Raw genomic sequence first — 24,210 nt, 5'->3', positions numbered from 1 at the left:
GCAAACTCTTAACATGCGGTCAATTCAAAAGCAATTACTACTAAACTAAACACACTATTACTATTACTTGAGACAGGTATCCAGATCTGCAGGAATCTACAAAACAAACTTATAACTATGTTGTTGTTGCCACTGGTATGCTACATAAATTACCTACAGTACCTGATAATTCTAATATTCCGTTCATACTTCAAATCAATAATAGGATACACTGTATCTTTCACCCTATTATTTAAATAATGAATACTAATAAACATAATTCCTAATTATCAACATTAAAATTACTTACTAATTTGCAAAGAATAAAAAAGCACACATTTCTCTAAAATGACTAATCAATTCTAATCGCCACATCAACTATTTATATCCAACCTACTAACAATCTAATTAATAACAATCTAATTTTAACTTCAAAAATTTTCAATTATAACCATTGAAAAACTCACATCTACTTTCCCATTTTTAGTTTATATCCCTCTGATTTTCATAATTCTCTCAAGAATTAAAATAAAAATAATAATAAACAATGGTAAATCTAATAGTAATTCGTGCCTTATTATGGAATAATCCCAGGTTACTCATGACAGTATTCGCCTCACGTTGATGAGCCAACTTTATCTAGATCTACACTTACTGATTGCTTAATATATGGTGAATTTGAAATTTAAATAGTAATATGAAAATTTGATAATATAAAATATGAAATTTATAACCCAGGCGCCACGTTAATTATTAGGGAACGACCCTCGAAATTTGAATAAACAACTACCACAGCATAACTCTTTAGCAGAGACATGAATTCATTTGAACTATATAAAAAACAATGTACAATACTTTATTACTTTTAATAAAGACGCAGTCCAGCAATCAATGAATGTAGAACTACACATCTTTCCCAACTATATTGCTTCACTCCATGATTAAAACAATAAAGAAAGGAGGGGATCTAATGATACTTGTGAAATAACAACACAAGGCAATTTTGAATCATTAGATAAATATAATGAAAATAAGCAAAAGGCAAATGAAATTGACACTTTACAAAGAAACAAATGAGATTTTCCATGTTGGTTAAATATATCAAATGTCCTTTGGAATTTTAGTAATAAGTCTATTGAGCAGAACACCGAAATATGAAATATGATTTTACCGTTTATGAAATATAATAATAATGTTTATTGAGAGTCTCTATATTCAAATAGGATAATGCACAATAATACTACGAATCACAAAACCTAAACCCTATTTAAACAACAATAATACAAGAAAATAACCAGTGTGGCAAACAAACAACAACTTAAAATTACACTAACCTTATATGTTGTATACCCCGCGGACCATGGCCTTTTCGCGCACTTTTAAACTGCTCACTTTACATTACAAATTATGAATTTTAATTATTTTTCTTCAATGGTGGTTTTGATGTGATGGTGTTGATGTGGTGGTGGTTTTCCGGAAACAGGACTCCATTTCAGCCCCTAGGGCTGCGGGCTGCACGCTGCTCACTCCTCAGACATGTTACTCTAGCCGTGGTTCACCGAAAAGTGTCCTCGTGTTCCCAACTCCACGTGCTCGCCAACCCTCGAGCCATTGTTCCTCCTTGGATCACTGCCCCAGTTGGTGCTGCCCCCTATCTGATGGCACTCCACTCACGCCTGGCGTCTGGCTGCCACCCTTTTGTCACTGGTCAGCGTCGGTTATTTCACCGTTAGACTTTTGACCATCATTGTTTCAACCTCTACCCCTCTTTGCCATAAGCTGGTTCCTTTTGTACGTTTTGAGGCAGAAAGTTGCAAGTCGAAAACTGTCTTGGCCTGGCTTGTAGCTGTAGAAAACCAAGGTGTATAGGTTTCGGGTTCCAAATAAAGAATCTATCTCGTAGAATATAGGGTACGTGGACTCAAATCTCCACCTTTGATTCCACTTTGTAAAATCCAAAGATACTATGACATCAAGATTATCTGTTGTTTTCTTTGAGGTGGTATTAGACAGCTCTAATAAGGTTTTCATAATCTCTGCTTCTGACCAAGTCATTGTTTGTTGTGGTATATATTTAAAGAGTTGCTCAGCTATATTTTTCTCAGTCATGTTGAAATAGAGCCTCATTTCCAGTACCATCATAGCAAAAAGTCTAGATTTTATTTTTGCTTCTCTTTCTTTAGAATGTAATCCTACCACATACCAGGATGAAGGAACTCTCTTCTCTTGTACTGTATTTCTTATCTTTTCACAGTCAACTTCTTCACTATCACAACAATTGACTTGTCAGTCACTTTCGCTAACTCTTGACAGCTGTCTCCTATTCTAAACCTCTACTATAAAAGTTATTTTTAGTTTCAGTGGAAAGTATCCTATATTTAAAACTTGAGAGAAAACCCCAATCAACTGCTACACTTGTATATTCCTAACTATGTATTTGTAAAATTAGCAAACTCTTAACATGCGGTCAATTCAAAAGCAATTACTACTAAACTAAACACACTATTACTATTACTTGAGACAGGTATCCAGATCTGCAGGAATCTACAAAACAAACTTATAACTATGTTGTTGTTGCCACTGGTATGCTACATAAATTACCTACAGTACCTGATAATTCTAATATTCCGTTCATACTTCAGTGGTTCCGTTCATACTCAGTGGCTCATACTTCTCTAGCATCACTCCCGTACAAATTGCTTCAAAATTCTTGAATAAGTCATAAGCATTGTTATTCATGTCAGCTAGAACTCTATCTCCCCACTCATAAACAGATTCCAAGAGTTCCCTTTTTGGTAACACTTCACAGCTTAGTGTATTGTACTTGTCGATGCATAATAAGGATAAATATCTAGAATTGATAGTGTCTGTTAGCATAAGAACTTGATCGTAATACAATACATACCAGGTTTCTTTGCGCTTTATCATCAAATAGTCAGAATTATGTATGGCATCGTAATCTGTGAACTCCTTTTCTAAGGAGTAGAAATCTTTTCTTTGTTGTGTCTGTAGTATTTGCATTCTGTCTCGTAGTCTTTCCCAACTTGACCTATATAGTTCTAGTAGCAATAAGTGATCATCTGGCTTATATTGCATAAGAGTATCCTTTATCGCATTGAGTTCAAAATTCATGCTGGATCCTTCAGATATCGTCTCCATAATAGGAGGAATTAAAGCGCTTGCTGTTGTGAAATTGTTGATAAGCCTTTTCTTCCAATCTCCTGGTTTTGAAGTTACAGATGCCATACGTCTGGAAAGTGCATCCTTTTTTATACTCAATAGATCTCCATACAAGACTTCAGAATCACTAGATAGAGTAACCCCACTGTACTTTCTTTCTATAAATGTCTGGAATTTAATGCAGGAATCCTGTATTTCCTTAGGGCATGGTTTCCGAGCATCCACAAAAAATTGAATGAAGTAATCCCTTGGATCTTTTCTTATAGCTGTCTTAAGATGTAAGTCTGGAATATATGGTTTTTTCTTTTTATGCTTTTGATGGAATACATCATCATCATCTTGATTAATATCCATGATGGTCTTGCTTCTTTCTTTGTCATAGGGTCGCTAAACCTATGATAAGCACTACCTCCAAAGGTGGTTCCGGATATTAAAGCTATAGCCACCTTATCTAATTCTGTCCTAGCCGCTATGATCCTATCAATCAAGGTCTTGATAGTTCCTTCTTCACTACATACCCAATCTCCTACTCTTGATAATCGTTGAACCGCTTTTATTGATCTGTCAGTTTTGGGCATTTGAACTAAAGGCGTAGACTTCTTTTCCGAGGTACCAGATCCCCAATAAGGTCTGGTAGGGCCTCTTTGTAATATAGCGTCATCTTGTACAGATGATGTCCGATCTGGATCTACTAGGCTGTATACTATTTTTTCAGGATACTCTCTATCTAATATACAATGATTCCCCTCACAAACCTGCAATTTAAATTGTTCATGCGGATGTGGTGTAGTTACACCTACAATCTCCCTACCCCATGATCTATTCCTGATGGTTGTTGCTAATCGTGTGGTACACTCGAAAAGGCTGTTAATAACAGTTGTACATCTTTTCCCCTCATTGAATACTTCTATCAACCTTTTGTAATCTTGATTTTTTATTTTCTTATAAACAGTCAATAACTTCTTCAATTTTTCAATTTCGGCATCTGCAATTGATGTGTACATTTGCTCAGCCTCATAACTTTCGATCATGTTCTTCATAGTCCTCATATCCGTAAAAGTTGATAAGAAGCTCCATTTGGCTCCTTCTGGTGAAAGTCTAAATATCTCGTTCAATACTCTCGGGGAGCATGGGACGATTGTTTCTAGATATGTGGTTAAGTCTTTCAAGGTGGTGTCGTCATACGTATCAAACATTCTATTGATGATTTTGTTGTTAGTTATCTTCTGGAGAGAGTCAATTAACACCCTCTTCACCAATGATGAGGTTGTATGAGCTATATTCCAGTTGATACTCAGTGGGTCTTGTATCAACATTTGAAAATCAACTGTCTTTTTCATATCCTGTAGCGAACATATGTATGCTTGAATCCCCTTGGCTATATCTATATGTTTAGCACAGATCTTCAACCATAACAACTGTCCCGTTAAAGGATCTGGATGTCCTCTGAATAAATACTCTAGGAAATTGATCACCTGTAACCCTCCAAAGTCTTTAGGAAGTAATAGAAGAAACAATTTCACCTCATATGTCGTAGTTAGCCTCATGGTATCAAAAACTTCTCTTACTTTCTTCTTCAAGACAGTCCCATGATTATACTCATGATCTACCAGTTGTAACGTCTCAACATTTGCTATGAAATACGGCACAATCGGGTCAAAGCTCTTCATGGTTGCTGTTTGACATGCAGAGAATATTGCAGACACTCTATTGTCTATGGTAGGAATCGCATCACTTACCTCCTGATAAGATTGGCTAACCTTTTTAAGCATGCTACTGGTGAAAGTTCCGTTAATGATGAGTTCTTTCCCATAATTTAGATGATAGAAACTGACCCAACTCTCCTGTATTTTGATTTCCATTCCAAGACCAATCATGATCTTGGAGAGGATCTGCATATAATCCGTAATCTGTGTCTCTATATGACCAGCATGGGTCCGGATGTATTCTTCTCTCATCAATTTCTCTCTCTTGGGTAAACTTAGTACGAGAACTTGATTGTCTCCTTGCCCTATTATCTTGCTTGAGATACCAGTTTTATGTTCTGCTACCTTTAATGCTGATATTGTGATGGTGGTCCACCCTTTCTGCCTCAACCCTTCACATCCTCCTTTTTGTCCTTTCCAAATGGTCGGTTCTTCTACAAAATCATCGGACCAATCTGTCTCAACTCTTCTCTCAGCTCCAACTTCACGACACATAAATTCTGGGGTTTATATCTACTTGATAAATAAAACAGTGAATCCTCAAAAAAGATATGGCTAAAGGTGTATAGGTTTCGGGTTCCAAAAATAAAGAATCTATCTCGTAGAATATAGGGTACGTGGACTCAAATCTCCACCTTTGATTCCACTTTGTAAAATCCAAAGATACTATGACATCTAGATTATCTGTTGTTTTCTTTGAGGTGGTATTAGACAGCTCTAATAAGGTTTTCATAATCTCTGCTTCTGACCAAGTCATTGTTTGTTGTGGTATATATTTAAAGAGTTGCTCAGCTATATTTTTCTCAGTCATGTTGAAATAGAGCCTCATTTCCAGTACCATCATAGCAAAAAGTCTAGATTTTATTTTTGCTTCTCTTTCTTTAGAATGTAATCCTACCACATACCAGGATGAAGGAACTCTCTTCTCTTGTACTGTATTTCTTATCTTTTCACAGTCAACTTCTTCACTATCACAACAATTGACTTGTCAGTCACTTTCGCTAACTCTTGACAGCTGTCTCCTATTCTAAACCTCTACTATAAAAGTTATTTTTAGTTTCAGTGGAAAGTATCCTATATTTAAAACTTGAGAGAAAACCCCAATCAACTGCTACACTTGTATATTCCTAACTATGTATTTGTAAAATTAGCAAACTCTTAACATGCGGTCAATTCAAAAGCAATTACTACTAAACTAAACACACTATTACTATTACTTGAGACAGGTATCCAGATCTGCAGGAATCTACAAAACAAACTTATAACTATGTTGTTGTTGCCACTGGTATGCTACATAAATTACCTACAGTACCTGATAATTCTAATATTCCGTTCATACTTCAGTGGTTCCGTTCATACTCAGTGGCTCATACTTCTCTAGCATCACTCCCGTACAAATTGCTTCAAAATTCTTGAATAAGTCATAAGCATTGTTATTCATGTCAGCTAGAACTCTATCTCCCCACTCATAAACAGATTCCAAGAGTTCCCTTTTTGGTAACACTTCACAGCTTAGTGTATTGTACTTGTCGATGCATAATAAGGATAAATATCTAGAATTGATAGTGTCTGTTAGCATAAGAACTTGATCGTAATACAATACATACCAGGTTTCTTTGCGCTTTATCATCAAATAGTCAGAATTATGTATGGCATTGTAATCTGTGAACTCCTTTTCTAAGGAGTAGAAATCTTTTCTTTGTTGTGTCTGTAGTATTTGCATTCTGTCTCGTAGTCTTTCCCAACTTGACCTATATAGTTCTAGTAGCAATAAGTGATCATCTGGCTTATATTGCATAAGAGTATCCTTTATCGCATTGAGTTCAAAATTCATGCCGGATCCTTCAGATATTGTCTCCATAATAGGAGGAATTAAAGCGCTTGCTGTTGTGAAATTGTTGATAAGCCTTTTCTTCCAATCTCCTGGTTTTGAAGTTACAGATGCCATACGTCTGGAAAGTGCATCCTTTTTTATACTCAATAGATCTCCATACAAGACTTCAGAATCACTAGATAGAGTAACCCCACTGTACTTTCTTTCTATAAATGTCTGGAATTTAATGCAGGAATCCTGTATTTCCTTAGGGCATGGTTTCCGAGCATCCACAAAAAATTGAATGAAGTAATCCATTGGATCTTTTCTTATAGCTGTCTTAAGATGTAAGTCTGGAATATATGGTTTTTTCTTTTTATGCTTTTGATGGAATACATCATCATCATCTTGATTAATATCCATGATGGTCTTGCTTCTTTCTTTGTCATAGGGTCGCTAAACCTATGATAAGCACTACCTCCAAAGGTGGTTCCGGATATTAAAGCTATAGCCACCTTATCTAATTCTGTCCTAGCCGCTATGATCCTATCAATCAAGGTCTTGATAGTTCCTTCTTCACTACATACCCAATCTCCTACTCTTGATAATCGTTGAACCGCTTTTATTGATCTGTCAGTTTTGGGCATTTGAACTAAAGGCGTAGACTTCTTTTCCGAGGTACCAGATCCCCAATAAGGTCTGGTAGGGCCTCTTTGTAATATAGCATCATCTTGTACAGATGATGTCCGATCTGGATCTACTAGGCTGTATACTATTTTTTCAGGATACTCTCTATCTAATATACAATGATTCCCCTCACAAACCTGTAATTTAAATTGTTCATGCGATGTGGTGTAGTTACACCTACAATCTCCCTACCCCATGATCTATTCCTGATGGTTGTTGCTAATTGTGTGGTACACTCGAAAAGGCTGTTAATAACAGTTGTACATCTTTTCCCCTCATTGAATACTTCTATCAACCTTTTGTAATCTTGATTTTTTATTTTCTTATAAACAGTCAATAACTTCTTCAATTTTTCAATTTCGGCATCTGCAATTGATGTGTACATTTGCTCAGCCTCATAACTTTCGATCATGTTCTTCATAGTCCTCATATCCGTAAAAGTTGATAAGAAGCTCCATTTGGCTCCTTCTGGTGAAAGTCTAAATATCTCGTTCAATACTCTCGGGGAGCATGGGACGATTGTTTCTAGATATGTGGTTAAGTCTTTCAAGGTGGTGTCGTCATACGTATCAAACATTCTATTGATGATTTTGTTGTTAGTTATCTTCTGGAGAGAGTCAATTAACACCCTCTTCACCAATGATGAGGTTGTATGAGCTATATTCCAGTTGATACTCAGTGGGTCTTGTATCAACATTTGAAAAACAATGTACAATACTTTATTACTTTTAATAAAGACGCAGTCCAGCAATCAATGAATGTAGAACTACACATCTTTCCCAACTATATTGCTCCACTCCATGATTAAAACAATAAAGAAAGGAGGGGATCTAATGATACTTGTGAAATAACAACACAAGGCAATTTTGAATCATTAGATAAATATAATGAAAATAAGCAAAAGGCAAATGAAATTGACACTTTACAAAGAAACAAATGAGATTTTCCATGTTGGTTAAATATATCAAATGTCCTTTGGAATTTTAGTAATAAGTCTATTGAGCAGAACACCAAGATATGAAATATGATTTTACCGTTTATGAAATATAATAATAATGTTTATTGAGAGTCTCTATATTCAAATAGGATAATGCACAATAATACTACGAATCACAAAACCTAAACCCTATTTAAACAACAATAATACAAGAAAATAACCAGTGTGGCAAACAAACAACAACTTAAAATTACACTAACCTTATATGTTGTATACCCCGCGGACCATGGCCTTTTCGCGCACTTTTAAACTGCTCACTTTACATTACAAATTATGAATTTTAATTATTTTTCTTCAATGGTGGTTTTGATGTGATGGTGTTGATGTGGTGGTGGTTTTCCGGAAACAGGACTCCATTTCAGCCCCTAGGGCTGCGGGCTGCACGCTGCTCACTCCTCAGACATGTTACTCTAGCCGTGGTTCACCGAAAAGTGTCCTCGTGTTCCCAACTCCACGTGCTCGCCAACCCTCGAGCCATTGTTCCTCCTTGGATCACTGCCCCAGTTGGTGCTGCCCCCTATCTGATGGCACTCCACTCACGCCTGGCGTCTGGCTGCCACCCTTTTGTCACTGGTCAGCGTCGGTTATTTCACCGTTAGACTTTTGACCATCATTGTTTCAACCTCTACCCCTCTTTGCCATAAGCTGGTTCCTTTTGTACGTTTTGAGGCAGAAAGTTGCAAGTCGAAAACTATGTATCCAATAGAGCAAAGAAACAATTGTATTGAGATTGTATACATGAAGCGGTGGATAAATTAATGTGAAATAATTTTAGACCTGTATTATCCATTGAAAAGCAGTAATTAGAAATTTACAGAGAAAAGCTACCTAGTTGAATTACGTTCATTGAGCAACCTGGAAGGGAATACAACTCGATTTACAAATCACCTTGTTTTTGAACAAGAAAAAGTTGCACTGAGTTAGCAGTGGTAGAGTTATCTGATTTTTTAAATAATGTTTTGTATGTTGGTTGGAGCAAACAGGATTCATTGTAAACTTTGGTCGACAGCTGAGAGAGTTGCCCTTGACCAAAGTCAACCCTCTGTACAACTCAGCAAACCACAACATACCCCCAACAGCCACAGCTTGAGCCAACAACTGCCCGACATATTCAGATTATTGACAAGGGACAAAATAATTTGGGGGAGGGGTTCAAAAAAAAATATTGCGTTAGGGGGATTGGTATACTGTATTAGAGGTATTCAGGGGGGGTGATATAAATGTGGGGTATTCAGACACTACCTACGTGTTTAAAGTGGTAGTGATTCAGAGTGGGTGGTACTGTACTGCATTTGGGGTATTTAGAGGGTCTTTGGACTTGGTGTGGGTGGGAGGATAAATTTATTCATTTTTCATTTTCGAATATTTACCTTTAAATACAAATACCTTAAATGGCCCACACATGTGGCCTCTGCCCCAAGGCGGCCTTGGGCGCCTCAAGACCACCTTCAGGCCTCAGGCTCACAAAAAGTGTGGAGCCGATACTTACATCACATTCAACAGTTTCTCATCACAATGATATATCTACCACAACTGGTAGACTAAAACATCCAAAACCCCAATCACCCAAAAACCGTAGAGAATTCAATCCTCCATCTTCATAATCATCATGATAATACAGCAACGACCAAACTGTAGAAATCCCTCTCAGAGAATAACATACAAGTCAAGAATGAACCAGCTGCTCCAACCAACATACACGTTTCATCTGTGTAAAAACAATGGATTTGTATGGTACAATGACTGTAACAGGAATTCATCTGAGCCTTACTCATTTTTTTAAAAGAATCCTCTGCCTTGGCCATCAAAAGATTAGCTTATTTTTTGAAAAAAAAATTTTTTTTAGCCTATCAGACTTATCAGTCACTCAAGTAAACAGAGCTGATATGAGGAAATCTGTCCAGAAATGCTCAATGGTAATTCAACTAGACAATTTATTTTGGACGACTTGAAATTAAACCATTTGACAATTTATTTAAGTTCAACTGGATGATAAATAAAAATTGTGGGCTCTGAAACAACCTTGACCTCCGGAAAAATAAAGCTATAAAAAAGTATCTAATGTGAGAAAATAAAATTTCCCCAAATAGTTGAATACCATATATGGATAATTTTAAGATGAAATGGAAAAATAAATATTGAGGGGAGAATTAGGGTCATGGCCAGTCGGTCAGAGTCAAAGTCAAAAGTCAAGATTGTACCAGAGCCTTCATTTTCTACTTGAATCATTGCCAATTATCTGTGTGAAGTTTGACACAGAAGACTTGAAACTGAAATTTAGCTACAAGTGCATCCTGTTCTATTTAATCAATTATATTGTAGGCTTAGTAATACCAAGCTTCCAATTTTGGCCCAATTTTCAATAATTAGAACGCAATAAATTACCCACCTACAGGTACTCAATACATTGTTACAAAAATTTCCAGATAGGCTGGTAACCAAAACGAATGTAATCGAAATCCCCCCAAGATCAGTGATTCTGAATGTGAGAAGATGGAAAGAGGAAAGTTTCTGCCAGAGGCGCCATTGGATACAAATCGAAGACATTCTACACAGAATATTATCTGAAGGTAGGGTTATTATCATTCTATTGCTTTATGGGGTAGGCAATGTTAAATATCTGGACTAATTTACAGACATTGATTAATTGAGTTGATTAATTTTTATTTAATAATAAGAGATATTCAACTTCTAGGTGGCTGTTAATTTTTGTTTGACTGATTTTCATTTTATTAAATTACATTTATATTTATTGTTTTATTCTGATCATTGTTAATTATTTTTTACATTATTTATTGAATTTTATTGTGAATTTTGAATTATATTTTTGACAAGATGTTGATGCATTTTGTGTATTTGGTTGAATTAATTTGAACTTGAATTGGAGATAAGAAATTATAAGTATTATAATTATTTGCTTCGTGAAATTAGGGGACAATATGTGAGAAAAATAAATTAATATTATATTGAGAATTCACATTTGATTTGAGGTTGTTTTTTTTTTCAAGTGCTATGAATTGGAAATTTTGGGGCCTAATAATTCCTTTTTATTTATTCATTAGGTACTATTATTACACCATCAATATAAATTGGGCGAGGATATGTTAGGCCTTTTAGTGATATGTTCTATTCTTATAAATAGAGATAGAGCTGAAAATTGCAAAAAAGTAATTCTATTTCATTGAACAAATAGAAAATAATAAAATATTCATGAATTGATCAAAATTAAACATTTAAACAATGATCGAGAGAGGTTTGCAGCCTCCCTGTCTGTCCATAAAGCATGATCAATCAATCAACCAATTCTACATTCTATTTAGAAATTAAGAAAATGTAATCACAAATCTTGTAATATAAATTTTTTACAATAATAGATTTGAAATTGATGAACTAGCATAACAATAATATAATAGCTACATATGACATTCAATTGAAATTTGATAATGGTACTAGATTGATAATAATTTATTATTGTAGGCATAAAATCATCATCATCATAGTCAAAGAAATGAATGAATGAATAAAAGTATATAAATTTGTGATAATAGGTTATATAGTGACTGTGTAGTAAGCGAAGTACATTAACTTTGAGTATAAATTGGATTATTATTAATAAACAATAAAAATGAAATGAATTGATCTTCATCACTCACCCTTCAGACACTGTACCCTTCTCTCCAGAGTACTCCTCACAATTATTTCTTTCTTTTCTTCTACTCACTTAGATGAAAATATCTTGCATTTCCAGAGCCTCCTCCACTGCTGCGTCCACTTTGGCCACCAGCCTCCTTGGCACTCTACAGGCCTTCACATTTTCTTTCGTTTTGAGGTGCTGAAAACAAAAATAAAATATTGATTATTTATTTATTTTAACAATCATTATCATATATTGTATTGTATTGCTTTGTTCAGTCATTAAAAATGAGAATTGCTCCATTCTCGTTATGCAGGCTTTGCAAACTCGACTATAAATTGTTAATGGCGGCGATTCCAACCATATTCAATCAAAGCTTGAGCATTTTCCCTCTGCTGTCACCATGTTGTTCACCATGAGTTCAATGTTGCTGTATGGAGTCAATTGCTAAAAAGATTATGGAGTAGAGCAGCAGCAAATTTTAAAAAACCATGTGGCACTTCTTGCTGCTGGGTTATCCATTGTGAGAGTCAGGTTATAGAGACAGTATCTTATAAATATCTTATATAGATAGCTCTATCTTTTTCCAACTCCACACAGTTGCCAAATTGTTACCAGACTATGCAAAAATATGAACTACCAAAATATTTCTTCTCAATAATGGAAATTTACTACCAAATTATGGGAAAATATCTCTCGTTGATGAATGGAATATATTTAAGATGGAATTGATCATTATTAGAAAGAATCATTAATCAATATCATATCAGATTTACAGGGGGCTATCTACTATAGTGGTGAAAAGAAAAAGTGGCAACAATGACTCCCTATCATTTCCACTGTCTTTATAACATGAATCCCACTATAGTTCCATTTGAATCTAACACATTTAATTCTATTTCAATTGTATATAATAATTAATATTCCTATAATAATTCAATATTTTTTATTATACAGAACGTTCATCAAGTCACGCACATTCAAATAAACATATCTGTAAAAAGTGGGGTTTTATATTCGTTGTGTGGCTACTGGAAGATAGCATCACTGTTAATAAATGAAAAACATAAATGTGAGTCATTTAATGTGTACAGATTACAACAGGTAAGCAGTATTGTTTTGTGAAGGATAATGTGAAGCATGCCCCCTTTTTCCAATAGCAACGAGTGTTCCTTCTTGAACAGTATTTTACCAGTATCCAATGCCCCCAGGTTTTGTTCCGGTGGGGTTATATGAAGTAATAATGGATATAAGTACATAGTTGTATAAAATATAAAGCACAAAAATGTTATAACATTAGTTCGAAATGTCTGCCATGTTCTCCAATATGTGCAAAAATCTATTTTTTACTCTTGTTAATCATTTTATTTATGAAGTATCCTTAGAAACTAATAAATATTTCTAAATATATATATAGCCAGAAATGAAATTGCAACTTTTAAACCACCCTCATCCCTTAAGCACAAGGTGTAGGAATGAGAACTTTTGATATGTTTACCTTCTAAGTAGTCTAAACAAAACTGCAGAGTCAAATATTGTGTTCCAAACATTCTCTCCAAATTTCTTTGTCAATTGATCTATTGTTGTTAAACTAAAGATTTTACACTCAACACTATAATGGTTGCAATCGTAGGGAGATGCATAATATAATGAAATGATACATTAAAATTGAAGAAAACATTATGCTCTATGAGCTCATGATTAGCACGGATTTTTTCAATCAGTCGTTAAAACGTTATAAGGCCAAAAAGATGGAAAAATCGGAGCCGGAAGGGTTTTCTTCAAAAAGTGACTTTATTAGATTTTTGATGCAAAGCTAAGAGCCCAATCAATTCGTTTTCCCATTGTAAATAATTACTGTAGTTAGTAACATTGAAAGTAGTGATATTGAAAGATATCAACTGAAACTATCAAACTAAATTCAACCTGTTTGTGCTTTAAACAGACCCTTGGGGAGCACGGGTTACCTACTTAGTAGAGAATATAATGTCAATTTTATTGGAATAGTTTATATTCATATAAGTTACTTACTTTTTTTGTATTATCCTCTGGGATCTTCGGAGAGGGGCCTGATGATGTGCAATGTACCTTCTCTTAGGAGGAAGGTCAACACTTCCTTCTTCCTCCTCACGCCTCCTCTTTGGTGGGTTAGTGCGACCACTTGTGCTTGCCATCTGGAAACAAACCAATTAAAACGTATTAAGGATAGAGCAGTGTTCAAGTCTATATTTTTACAAATGGAGATAAATTAGAAATTGCATTTGTTCAAATGCTAATTAATGAATAATTATTATTAAACGAGAATCCCAATTAAATGCTGTAATCTTTGATTAAAATGATTGCTGCTATCCAGAGATCGTCAGTTTGGTGTAAGGGTGAGCATTCCTGACTGGCAAATCATTTTTGGATAGCAGTGATCATTGAGTTTCCATCTAGCTGTTAACCCTGTTGTCAATATTTGCAGTAGCAGTCATCTTCAGAGTGACTTACAGAATTTTCAAATTCAAATTTGAATTAATTAATATATTTTTCCTCAAACTGAATACTGAGCAGATGAGCTACCCTACTCTCCCTTCTATCCTAGCTACACCCCTCCCTTCGGACAGTGCAAAGGATGCATTTCACCTCCTGAAGATTTTCCAACTCATGAGGAGACTGCCGTGGTGAACCTAGAGGACACCACTTGGTGTCGGAAGGTTGCCAAACACCACTAGGAGGCCAATCATGCCCGGCTGTTCCAACCTTGAGCGGCCGGCTGACACCACATTGAGAGCAGTAAATCCTACTCCAGCCCTCTCCAGACGCTGACTGAGGTTAGCCGGATCAGGGTACATACTAACTTTACTTTAGTTGGCTCTACAGTCCTGGGTGGACCTTGGCCTCCTCAACACAATGCCTCCAATTGTCTCTTCTCTGGGATCTTTGCCACCAGTTGTTGGATACACCCAGCACACGCAGATCACCTATCACATCATTTATCCATCTCATTCTCGGTCTTCCTCTCTTTCTCGTCCCCATCATTTGTCCATCCAGCAGTCTAAGTTGTGTCCTTTCCATATTCATTCTCACCACATGTCCAAGCCATTCTATCCTTCTTGCCTTAATAAATCTTACAATATTTCCTTCCCCCTATAGCCTTATCGATTTCGCTGTTATGTCTGGTTCTCCAAACCCCTCCATTACATAGTGGTCCCCAGATCCTCCAATACATCTTTCTCTCGAATGACTTCAGTGCTCTTCCATCCCTGCTCAGCAGTGTCCATGTCTCTGCTCCATATGTCACAACCGGTCAGACTAACGTCTTGTACATTTTCACTTTAGTTGCTCTTGATACTATTCTACTCTTAAAAATCCTTTGATTTGCAAAATATGCTCGATTGCCCATCATAATTCTGTTAAAAATTTCTTGGCTAGTCTTATTGTCGGCTGTCAGTGTAACTCCAAGATACTTAAACTCTCTGACACCTTCAATGCTGCAATCATCTGATAGTATCAAGTTGTCTACGTGCCTTCTTCTTTCATTTGCAGACATTCTCATATACTTAGCCTTCCCAATATTAATTTCAAGACCCAGCTCTCTTGCTTCCTCTTTCATTGTGCTGAAAATCTCTTTCAACTTATTGCGATTCCATGCTATCAGCAGCACATCATCCGCATAGGCCAGTATTTGACTTGTTCTGTTAAGTATTGTGTTACTTGTCTACCTTGTTACCTATCTTCTGAAGTATTGTTTCAAGCATAAAATTGAAGAGGGTTGCTGACAGTGTGTCACCTTGTCTTACACCGGTTGTAACATTGAATGAGTGACTCAGTTTGTTTCATATTTTAACTTGTGATGTCATACCATACACTGTCATCTTTATGAGACTTGTCAACTTTCTTGGGATTCCCATCTCATTTAGCACATTCATCATTCTGTCTCTTTTGATGCTATCAAATGCTTGGCGGAAGTCCACAAAGAGCATATGCAAAATTGCCGGATCAGGGTGACCCTGGGAATTATTTCCCATTAGTAAGGTCAGTATTTACTTATAACTGTGTCTTCCACTTGAGGATCATACAGTTTGGCCACGGCTCCACTCGCTGTACATTATCGCGCTGCAAAGTGTGGCTGGTAAGTCAGAGCTATAGTAGAGAACAAACATAGATGGCCCACTAGAGACCATCTGCAGTGCCGCACAAAGTAGTGTTACGCCAAAATAGAACCTATTCTATTTTTGCACAACACTTGGTTGCCATTTGATGACACCACTGGCTGTATAATGTAGCACAGCACACAACATCTATACTCTGTAGTCTGCAGTCGACCAGCATCCAAAGCACAACACAAACCAACACTACACAGTTGAACTAAAATATTTTGTGAACAATGGAGTGTGAAATTGATATTGAGTCTTAATGTATTTTTTTGCTGAGGATGATGATGAGGCGGTGAGATGAATGGACCTAAAGTTTTAGGTGGGTTCCAAACCACCAGGAAGCGATTTTACAACTCATATTCAGAGGAGTTGGCTCAAGTGGTAACCCATCCAATGGGAGTACCAGACACATGATTCTTAACTCATATAAGCGATAGCTTCTTCTTGTCTCAATACTTTCTTAATTATTGCTACTTTCTTATTTTTATAATTTTTCTTATTTAAGACCTGCTGTAACATGCAAATGTTTTTACTTTGCGATTTTATACATAAATATTTTATACATATCTTTCGGTAGCCACACAAGTAATTTAAAAGCCCCAATGTTCACAAACATGTTAATTTGAATGTGGGCGACTCAATGAAGGCACTGTATTATCATAAAATAAATATAATAGCTTGATATTTAATTATTGAAAATAATTATTGATATTTATATTAAAAATTAATATTTCATGATATTGTAATAATCAAGTACTGCCTTATTGTAATTTCTGTAATATTTACTAGGAAACAGTTGGTTAAACTTACATTTGGGACCCACTCCCTAAGGGTGTTCCTGAGACCCTCAGGGGGCGCTCGAATGGGGCCAAATAAGTGGCCCCCACCCATGACCGCTGCCCGTCGGCCAACCATTCGACGTAAAATTGCCGCCTAAGGACTCCATTTTCAGTCACTGAAAATAAACATTAAAAAAAACTTGAACATCATTTGTTGGTTATAAAAACAAACCTCTAGAGAATATGAATAACATAATATACTAATGGCCAAGCTCTTAAACCCGTCTAAGAAATAGTCATAATCTTGCAAAAGACAGTATAATACAATATTTTGTTTGGCTGGAAATCAATTCGATTTAAATGCATATTACATTAAGAAAAACTATTAGAATATCAAGTTTGTTTTTTAGTCCTGCAAAATTATTTCTTTAATTTGTAAATATTTCCTATTTTAGTGATGATAATGTGAAATATTTCTTCTAAGTTTGGTTTGAAGCATCTAAATTTAAATTTAAAAAAATAATTAACGACTGAAAATTTTGTGAATTGAACAACTACAAGACTTAACCTATTTGGGACTATGTATAACCTTATCTAAATTTGGGAGAGAAATAGCACAAGGTTACCCTCTCTCCCTATCATTTTGATGATGTACTTATTGTATGAATCAATAAATAACATAGAGCTAGAGTGTTTTATGCATTCAAATAGGAACAGATTGGTACTCAAACAAGCCTCTCATGGTTCATTTGTATTTTGTAATTATTGTACAATATGAAATGGATGACTATCCAGAGTATTGTTCAAGTAGATCATTTTGATAACTTACGTTGCTGTTTGAAGTATAGGCCATCCTCATCGACGGCCACCATTGCAGGCCAGTAGGGCTGCTTCCCCAGCCGGCCCCACATCACATTACCAACAACTGAAATTTTCAGACAGAATGTTCAGAAATGAATTACCGAGTTTTCAGTACATTTTTGATCATTTCTAAAAAAGGTCAAACACCTGCTACAGTTAACAAATTGAATTATTAGCCTACATCATAGAGAAACAATAGCGTAAGTAGATATCCCATGGTATAGGGAATTTATGTCGCAACTTTTACTGTTATCTCAAGCCGATTACTGTCGATTATTGTCAATTTTTACTGTTTTGTTGGGGTGATAGTGTATGAATGGCACAATTTGAGAGACTACCAGCGTCACACAGCTGCATAGGAAAGAACTATGTGAACTATCGGCTTGGGATATCTACTTACGCTATTGTTTCTCTATGCCTACACTCTTTATACTGAATGCTACCAAGTTTAATAAATTGTGTAAGCTTTAATTTGTTATATGACAGTCAAGTCCTTAAGATACATAGTTTTCGAGTTTTATGCGAGAAACCAAAAAAATGGTACTTTTAAACCACCCCCACCCCCTTAGCACAGGGGGTAGGGGTGGGGACTTTTGATATGTTTACCTCCTTACTACCCTAAAGAGAACTGCGGGTTCAAAAATTGTCTCCCAAACATTTCCCTCTACACCCTTTTTTGAGCATTCATTGCCTGGACTAGTAAATCAATCAGATTAATTTCAAAATTGTAGGTGACTTTTTTGAACTTGGAATTATGTGTAAATTGAATCATGAACTCTTTATGAATATTTCATGAATACTTACTATCAACGGGGGGTGGTGGTGGGAGGACCATCTCTGCTAGTCTCCTCATTGGTTGCCTTCTCTGTCTCTGTCTCTGGCGTTCCTGATGCTGCAGTTCAAGTCTCTGAAGCTCTTCTTCTGCTCTTTCAATCTCCAAACTAAAAATAAAAACAAAAGTATGAGAACAGGAGCAGGAAAATACTTAAAACACCCGGTTGCACAAAAATCTGTTAACTTTTAATCCCAATTAAATGCCACAAGAACTAATCACAGAAGCCCTTTTTTCTCAAGAAACCTTATCTGATTGGTTCTCTTGGAAAATAATCATGATTAAGATTTAACAGGCTTTTGTGCAACCGGGCCAAAAATTGAAAAATACAAAATGAAACCAACGAGATTTAGTCCAGTCAATATAGACATAAAAAAGGGGTGTGCTTGTAATATATATTGTAGTTCTGATTTTTTAATATTATTATTTGGATACATGAGAGAAGTCCAGAACCAATTTCTTCATGCAAAATTTCCTTGTGCTAGATAATTTTGTAGGCCCAAAAACCTCGTATTTTTTGTTCATTTTCCAGTTTTTAGCTATTTCCGCCAAATCCAGTAATTGGACAGAAAAATTTGCTATCGCCTTTTTTTAGATTAAAAAATTCTGAATGGAATGAGATCATTCGGAATTCTCTATCTCTAATGAGTATTGAGCTATGATTTTTCAAAAATGAGTAAAATTTGAAGAAAAAAATCAATTTTGATGAATTTTAGTTTTTGATCAACAATATCTCCCGATTGTTACCATTTAGATGTATAATTTAAAATATATTTGGGCGTATTTTTGTGCTCTACAATCTGAGATCAGGTAGAGCGCTCTATCTCATATAGATTTTCAGGTACACCTGACAACAATGCTCCTTGTATTGTGAAAAACACCTAATTTTTAGCTTCAACCATCATCACCAACTAAATTGCTCTTACATTGATATTTCGCACAATGATATAAGTACATGAGATTATGTTATATGAGAATCACCCGTTAGATGCACTTCATTTCAGTATTTCCTAGAGGAGAGGCTGGCATATGGACACCTCAAGGATCAAAATGAACACAAAACACAAAGGATCAAAAACAAACACAAAACACAAAGGATCAAAAAACACTTATAACTGTTGACACAATGTTCGGATCTCATCGTACTACACTTCATTTTTCTCAGCTCGTCAAGGCGGTTCAAAATCATGCATCATAAGTCAAATTCGGTCAAAAATAGGAAAATTTGTTGATACTTACTTTTGTTGTCGAATCCTCTCCGATCTTCGGAGAGGGGCCTGTGGATGTTCATTTACAACACATCTTCTCTTGGGAGGTCTAGGGGCATCCTCTTCCTCCTCACGCCTCCTCTTTGGGGGGTTGGCACGTGAAGTGCTTGCCATCTAGAAACAAACCGACAAAAACTTATGAAAGCTGGAGCAGTAATGAAGGGCTATATTTTTACAGATTGAAATAATTAAGAAATTGCATTTGTTCAAATTCTAATTAATGAATAATTATCAATTAAATGATAATCCATTTTTTCGTTTAATAATAATTATTCATTAATTAGCATTTGAACAAATGCAATTTCTTATTTATTTCCATCCATTTTCTTCGTTTAACAACAATCATACATTAATTAGCATTCGAACAAATGCAATTTTTAATTTATTCCCATCTGTCGACTGGCTGGCCGCCATGGCTTCGTATAAAATGAGTGCTGCTATCGAGAGATTATCTGTTTTGTGAGGGCGCTCACCAGGCTGTTCCAACCTCTATGCTCCACGCCTATATCTTGGCAAAAATGCGTTCGACTGACATGACTATTCAAAAATGAATCTTGATAAATTCTCTACAATTTTTGTTTTGTAGAGTTTAGTGATATCTCCAACAGTTTCCAAGATATTCGCTCTTGTAGGTGTGAAATTCTTAAAATAGCAGGTTTTTATCCTATTATTTTGCTTTTTCAGGGCTTATAACTTTTCAACAATGCATCTTAAAAATAATTACTCAACTTAGGTCTGTAGAGTATTAAATTCTCTTTTATATGATGTATTAATTGACTATTCCAAGCATTCCTTCCATTGTTATAGCAGCTTTAATGTAGGGGGTGAAATTTTCAAGTTTGCTAAATTTTCAAGTGTAAACTCACCTTCAACAGAGGAAATAAAGATGCGCACTGTTTACCCCCTAAATAGTCACAATTGAGCTGCAAAGTCAAAAATTGTGTTCCAGAAACCCCCTTTAAATATATTATTGTCAATTGATTGTCAATGTTGCAGCATTGAAAATATCACTCCCTACCTTAAAGCTGCTATAACAATGAAAGGGAAAATTGGAACAGTCAAATAATTCATCATATCTAAGAGAATCTAATGCTCTACAAATCTAAGTTGAGTAATACTTTAAAGATGCATTGTTGGAGAGTTATAAGCCCTGAAAAAGCAAAACATTGGATAAAAACCTGCTATCTTGAGAATTTCACACTTATAAGAGCGAATATCTCGGAAACTGTTGGAAATATCACAAAACTCTACTCAACAAAAATTGTAGAGAATTTTTCAAGCTTCATTTTTGAATAGTTAGTCATGTCAGTTGAACCAATACCTACTTGTACCTAACTATAGTAGGTATTGGTTGAAAGCATTTTTCCTAAGATATAGACGTGGAAGCGAAAAGCTCAAAAATGCAACTTTCAAACCACCCTCATCCTTTTAGCACATGAGGTAGGGATGGAAACTTTTGATGTATTCTCCTTCTAACTAGTCCCAACAAAGCTGCAAAGTCTAAAATTGTTCTCAAAACATTCCCTCCGAAGTCCTAGACGATTGAGACGAGGAGATGGTATCAGGACTTGACGACACTGACTCAGTCTACATTTTCAGGAGTATGAACTGAACAGGGAAGATCAGGTGGTTTCTTTTTCATCAGAGAACTACTACTCCTGAACGCTGCAACCCATCAGAGTATTTCGATCGGGCATTGCACCTCGAGGCCCAACTCTAAAATATTGACGCAAAAGCATCGCACTGTGACTACAGATTCATTGTTTCTAGAAAAACTGCTTCACAGCGAAAACACGAAGTTGTACGTCCCAACGCTCATAGCAACTGAAATGGCATAGTATGGGCCGTCTGCCAACATTCGTTCGAGGGCAATAACCCCCCACCCAATCACCTAGTACTAGCAGTTTGAAAAACATGGTTGTGTTTTCTCTGCACCACCCTGTATAAACATCCCATTATTCATAGACAGGTTTATTTGGATTTTCGCGACTTAATGAACGTACTCATATTATTAATAATTCAATATTCAATTGTATCTAATAATATTAATAATCAATATTTTGTGATATTGTAATAACCAAATACTGTAATATTGTAATTACTGCAATATTTACTTAGAAATATGTTGTTACACTTACAGTTTGGATGTAATTCTTCAACATATCATACGGAGTGTGTTGGGGGTTTGGTGCCCTCTCAAAGGGCACCAAATAAGAGAGGCCCACCCAGGAATGCCTCCCATCCCCCATCCACTGCACATAGAACGAAATTCTATAAACATCGTTGGAGCACACTGAAAACAAACATGGAGAAAAAATTAAACTTATTCTGCTTATTTTAAAAAAACTAGTGAATATGAATACTGTAATAATCTACTCTAGTAATAATCAATTGTAATAATCAAATACATGTTGGTCCATTACAAATGTTGTAATTTTAAATTATGAAAGAGATAGATATAAATGAATAGATAAAAATTCAAAAAGGCAATAATAATATTGTTATGCATATAAATATGTATAATTTGTATAATATGTAATAATATATCATTGCATTTGTATATGAATAAAAATAAATGAACAAACAATACAAGAAATGCAATAGCGGACTATCCGGAGTATTGTTCAAGTAGATAATGTTGATGACTTACTTTTCCTTTTGTATGATCTCCCATCATTGTCTGTTACAATGTAGCAAGGCCAAAAAGGCTGCTTGCCGATTATTCCCCACATAATGTCCCCTAAAACTGAAATTAAAAAACAATGACATTTTCAAACTAAGTAACAACTATACATATGTATAATTATTCAAAACGAGTAGTTATTTCAATTTTTTACATTTAAATCATCTACTTAATGGGCTAAAATCATACAAACATATAATTACAAAAATATTTGGCCTCCACATCTCCCCTTACAGCCAAACCATTCCTCCACAATAATGACAAAGTAGCCATTATAATATATATTTATTATACATACATATTATGTATAATTCTTTATAACAAGTAGTTATTTCAATTTTTTCACATTTAAATGTACATCTACTTAATGGGCTAAAATCATACAAACATAGAATTACAAAAATACTTGGCCTTCAGATATTCTTACATCCAAAACTGATATTTACTTATTTATTGATATATATATATATATATATATATATATATATATATATATATATATATACATGATATCACATCCAATCCACTCCTCCACAATAATGGCAGTGTACAATTCCTCATAACAAGTAGAAAATTAAAATGAACTGTTACTCATGGAGCAAAAATGACTTATAATGTATCACTGTTTTTTTTTATCCAGTGAGTTTATGATAATAAATTGAGATTTAGTGGGCATTTAGGATGCAAGTCCAGCTTGAACTAATTTAAAGAGTTATGACTCATGATATTTCACTGTATTTTTCTATTTTTTGTTACAGTGAGTTCAAGATAATAAATTAAGATTTTGTGAGCATTCATTTTATTCTTATTATTGTTTTTTTATTTGTTGGCCTCCCATCACCCCTTACAGCCAACCCGTTCCACCACATGGCGCCAAGTGACTGAATGAGTATGCTTAGGCAAATTTTACAGATCTCATAAGGGTTTGAAATGATGGCCCCATCCATTGATATGGAGGTGGGACAGCTATTTGACTCATTTCTGTTCTGCCTGACATATTTCAAGAACTCTTTTGGTGCAGAGAGCAAGGTTAGTTCAGTATTATGAGTCATCAGCATTGGAGTATTGTTTATTGGGAGCGACTTGTTCATACAGGCTTGACATTTGGAGCCTGAGTCTTTGTAAAAATTAGGTTCTTCTTCAGTAAACATGCAACATGTTGTCTCAATGGACACTTTTCACATTGAACAGACTCTTGTCGACCATATATTATTTTGTTACAGCTATTGCATATTTCTTCACTTGGCGCCATTTATTATTATTATTATTATTCTATTATAATTGAAAATATTACTATTATTATCATCACCTCTATGATGAGCTTATTGCATTTAAGATGGAATACTAACAATTGGGACAATTTTAACTTGTAATTTACTTAACAAGTGAATTATAATTTATCACTGGTATTTTTTTTAGCCAGTGAGTTCATGATAATAAATTGAGATTTAGTGGGCATTTAGGATGCAAGTCCAACATGAACTAATTTAAAGAGTTATGACTCACAATATGTCACTGTATTTTTTATTTTTTGTTACAGTGAGTTCAAGATAATAAATTGAGATTTTGTGAGCGTTTAAAATGAAATACTAACAATTGGGAAAAGTGAATTATAATTTATCACTGTTTTTTTTTGCCAGTGAGTTCATTAT

General features: G+C 35.1%; 1 protein-coding gene across 1 annotated transcript in view; it reads right to left on the bottom strand.

Moving 5' to 3' along the window:
• The window catches only part of LOC111058370, a 32,640-nt gene extending 9,616 nt beyond the window's left edge, over positions 1 to 23,024 (bottom strand). The window contains exons 1-8 of the mRNA XM_039443984.1: positions 22,526 to 23,024; positions 22,014 to 22,168; positions 19,847 to 19,989; positions 18,580 to 18,716; positions 17,744 to 17,839; positions 16,946 to 17,090; positions 14,028 to 14,170; positions 12,084 to 12,194 (exon numbers count right to left, since the gene is read on the bottom strand). Coding sequence (XP_039299918.1) covers positions 14,038 to 14,170; positions 16,946 to 17,090; positions 17,744 to 17,839; positions 18,580 to 18,716; positions 19,847 to 19,989; positions 22,014 to 22,168; positions 22,526 to 22,607 — 891 coding nt within the window. The 5' untranslated portion in view covers positions 22,608 to 23,024 and the 3' untranslated portion in view covers positions 12,084 to 12,194; positions 14,028 to 14,037. The remainder of the gene's footprint in view (positions 1 to 12,083; positions 12,195 to 14,027; positions 14,171 to 16,945; positions 17,091 to 17,743; positions 17,840 to 18,579; positions 18,717 to 19,846; positions 19,990 to 22,013; positions 22,169 to 22,525) is intronic.
• Between the last annotated feature and the right edge of the window lie 1,186 nt (positions 23,025 to 24,210).

This window comes from Nilaparvata lugens, unplaced genomic scaffold (genome assembly GCF_014356525.2).
Source record: "Nilaparvata lugens isolate BPH unplaced genomic scaffold, ASM1435652v1 scaffold2410, whole genome shotgun sequence".
Lineage (NCBI taxonomy): Eukaryota > Metazoa > Arthropoda > Insecta > Hemiptera > Delphacidae > Nilaparvata > Nilaparvata lugens.
The sequence above is the reverse complement of the archived record's forward strand: the minus strand, read 5'-3'. Positions and strand labels throughout refer to the sequence as shown.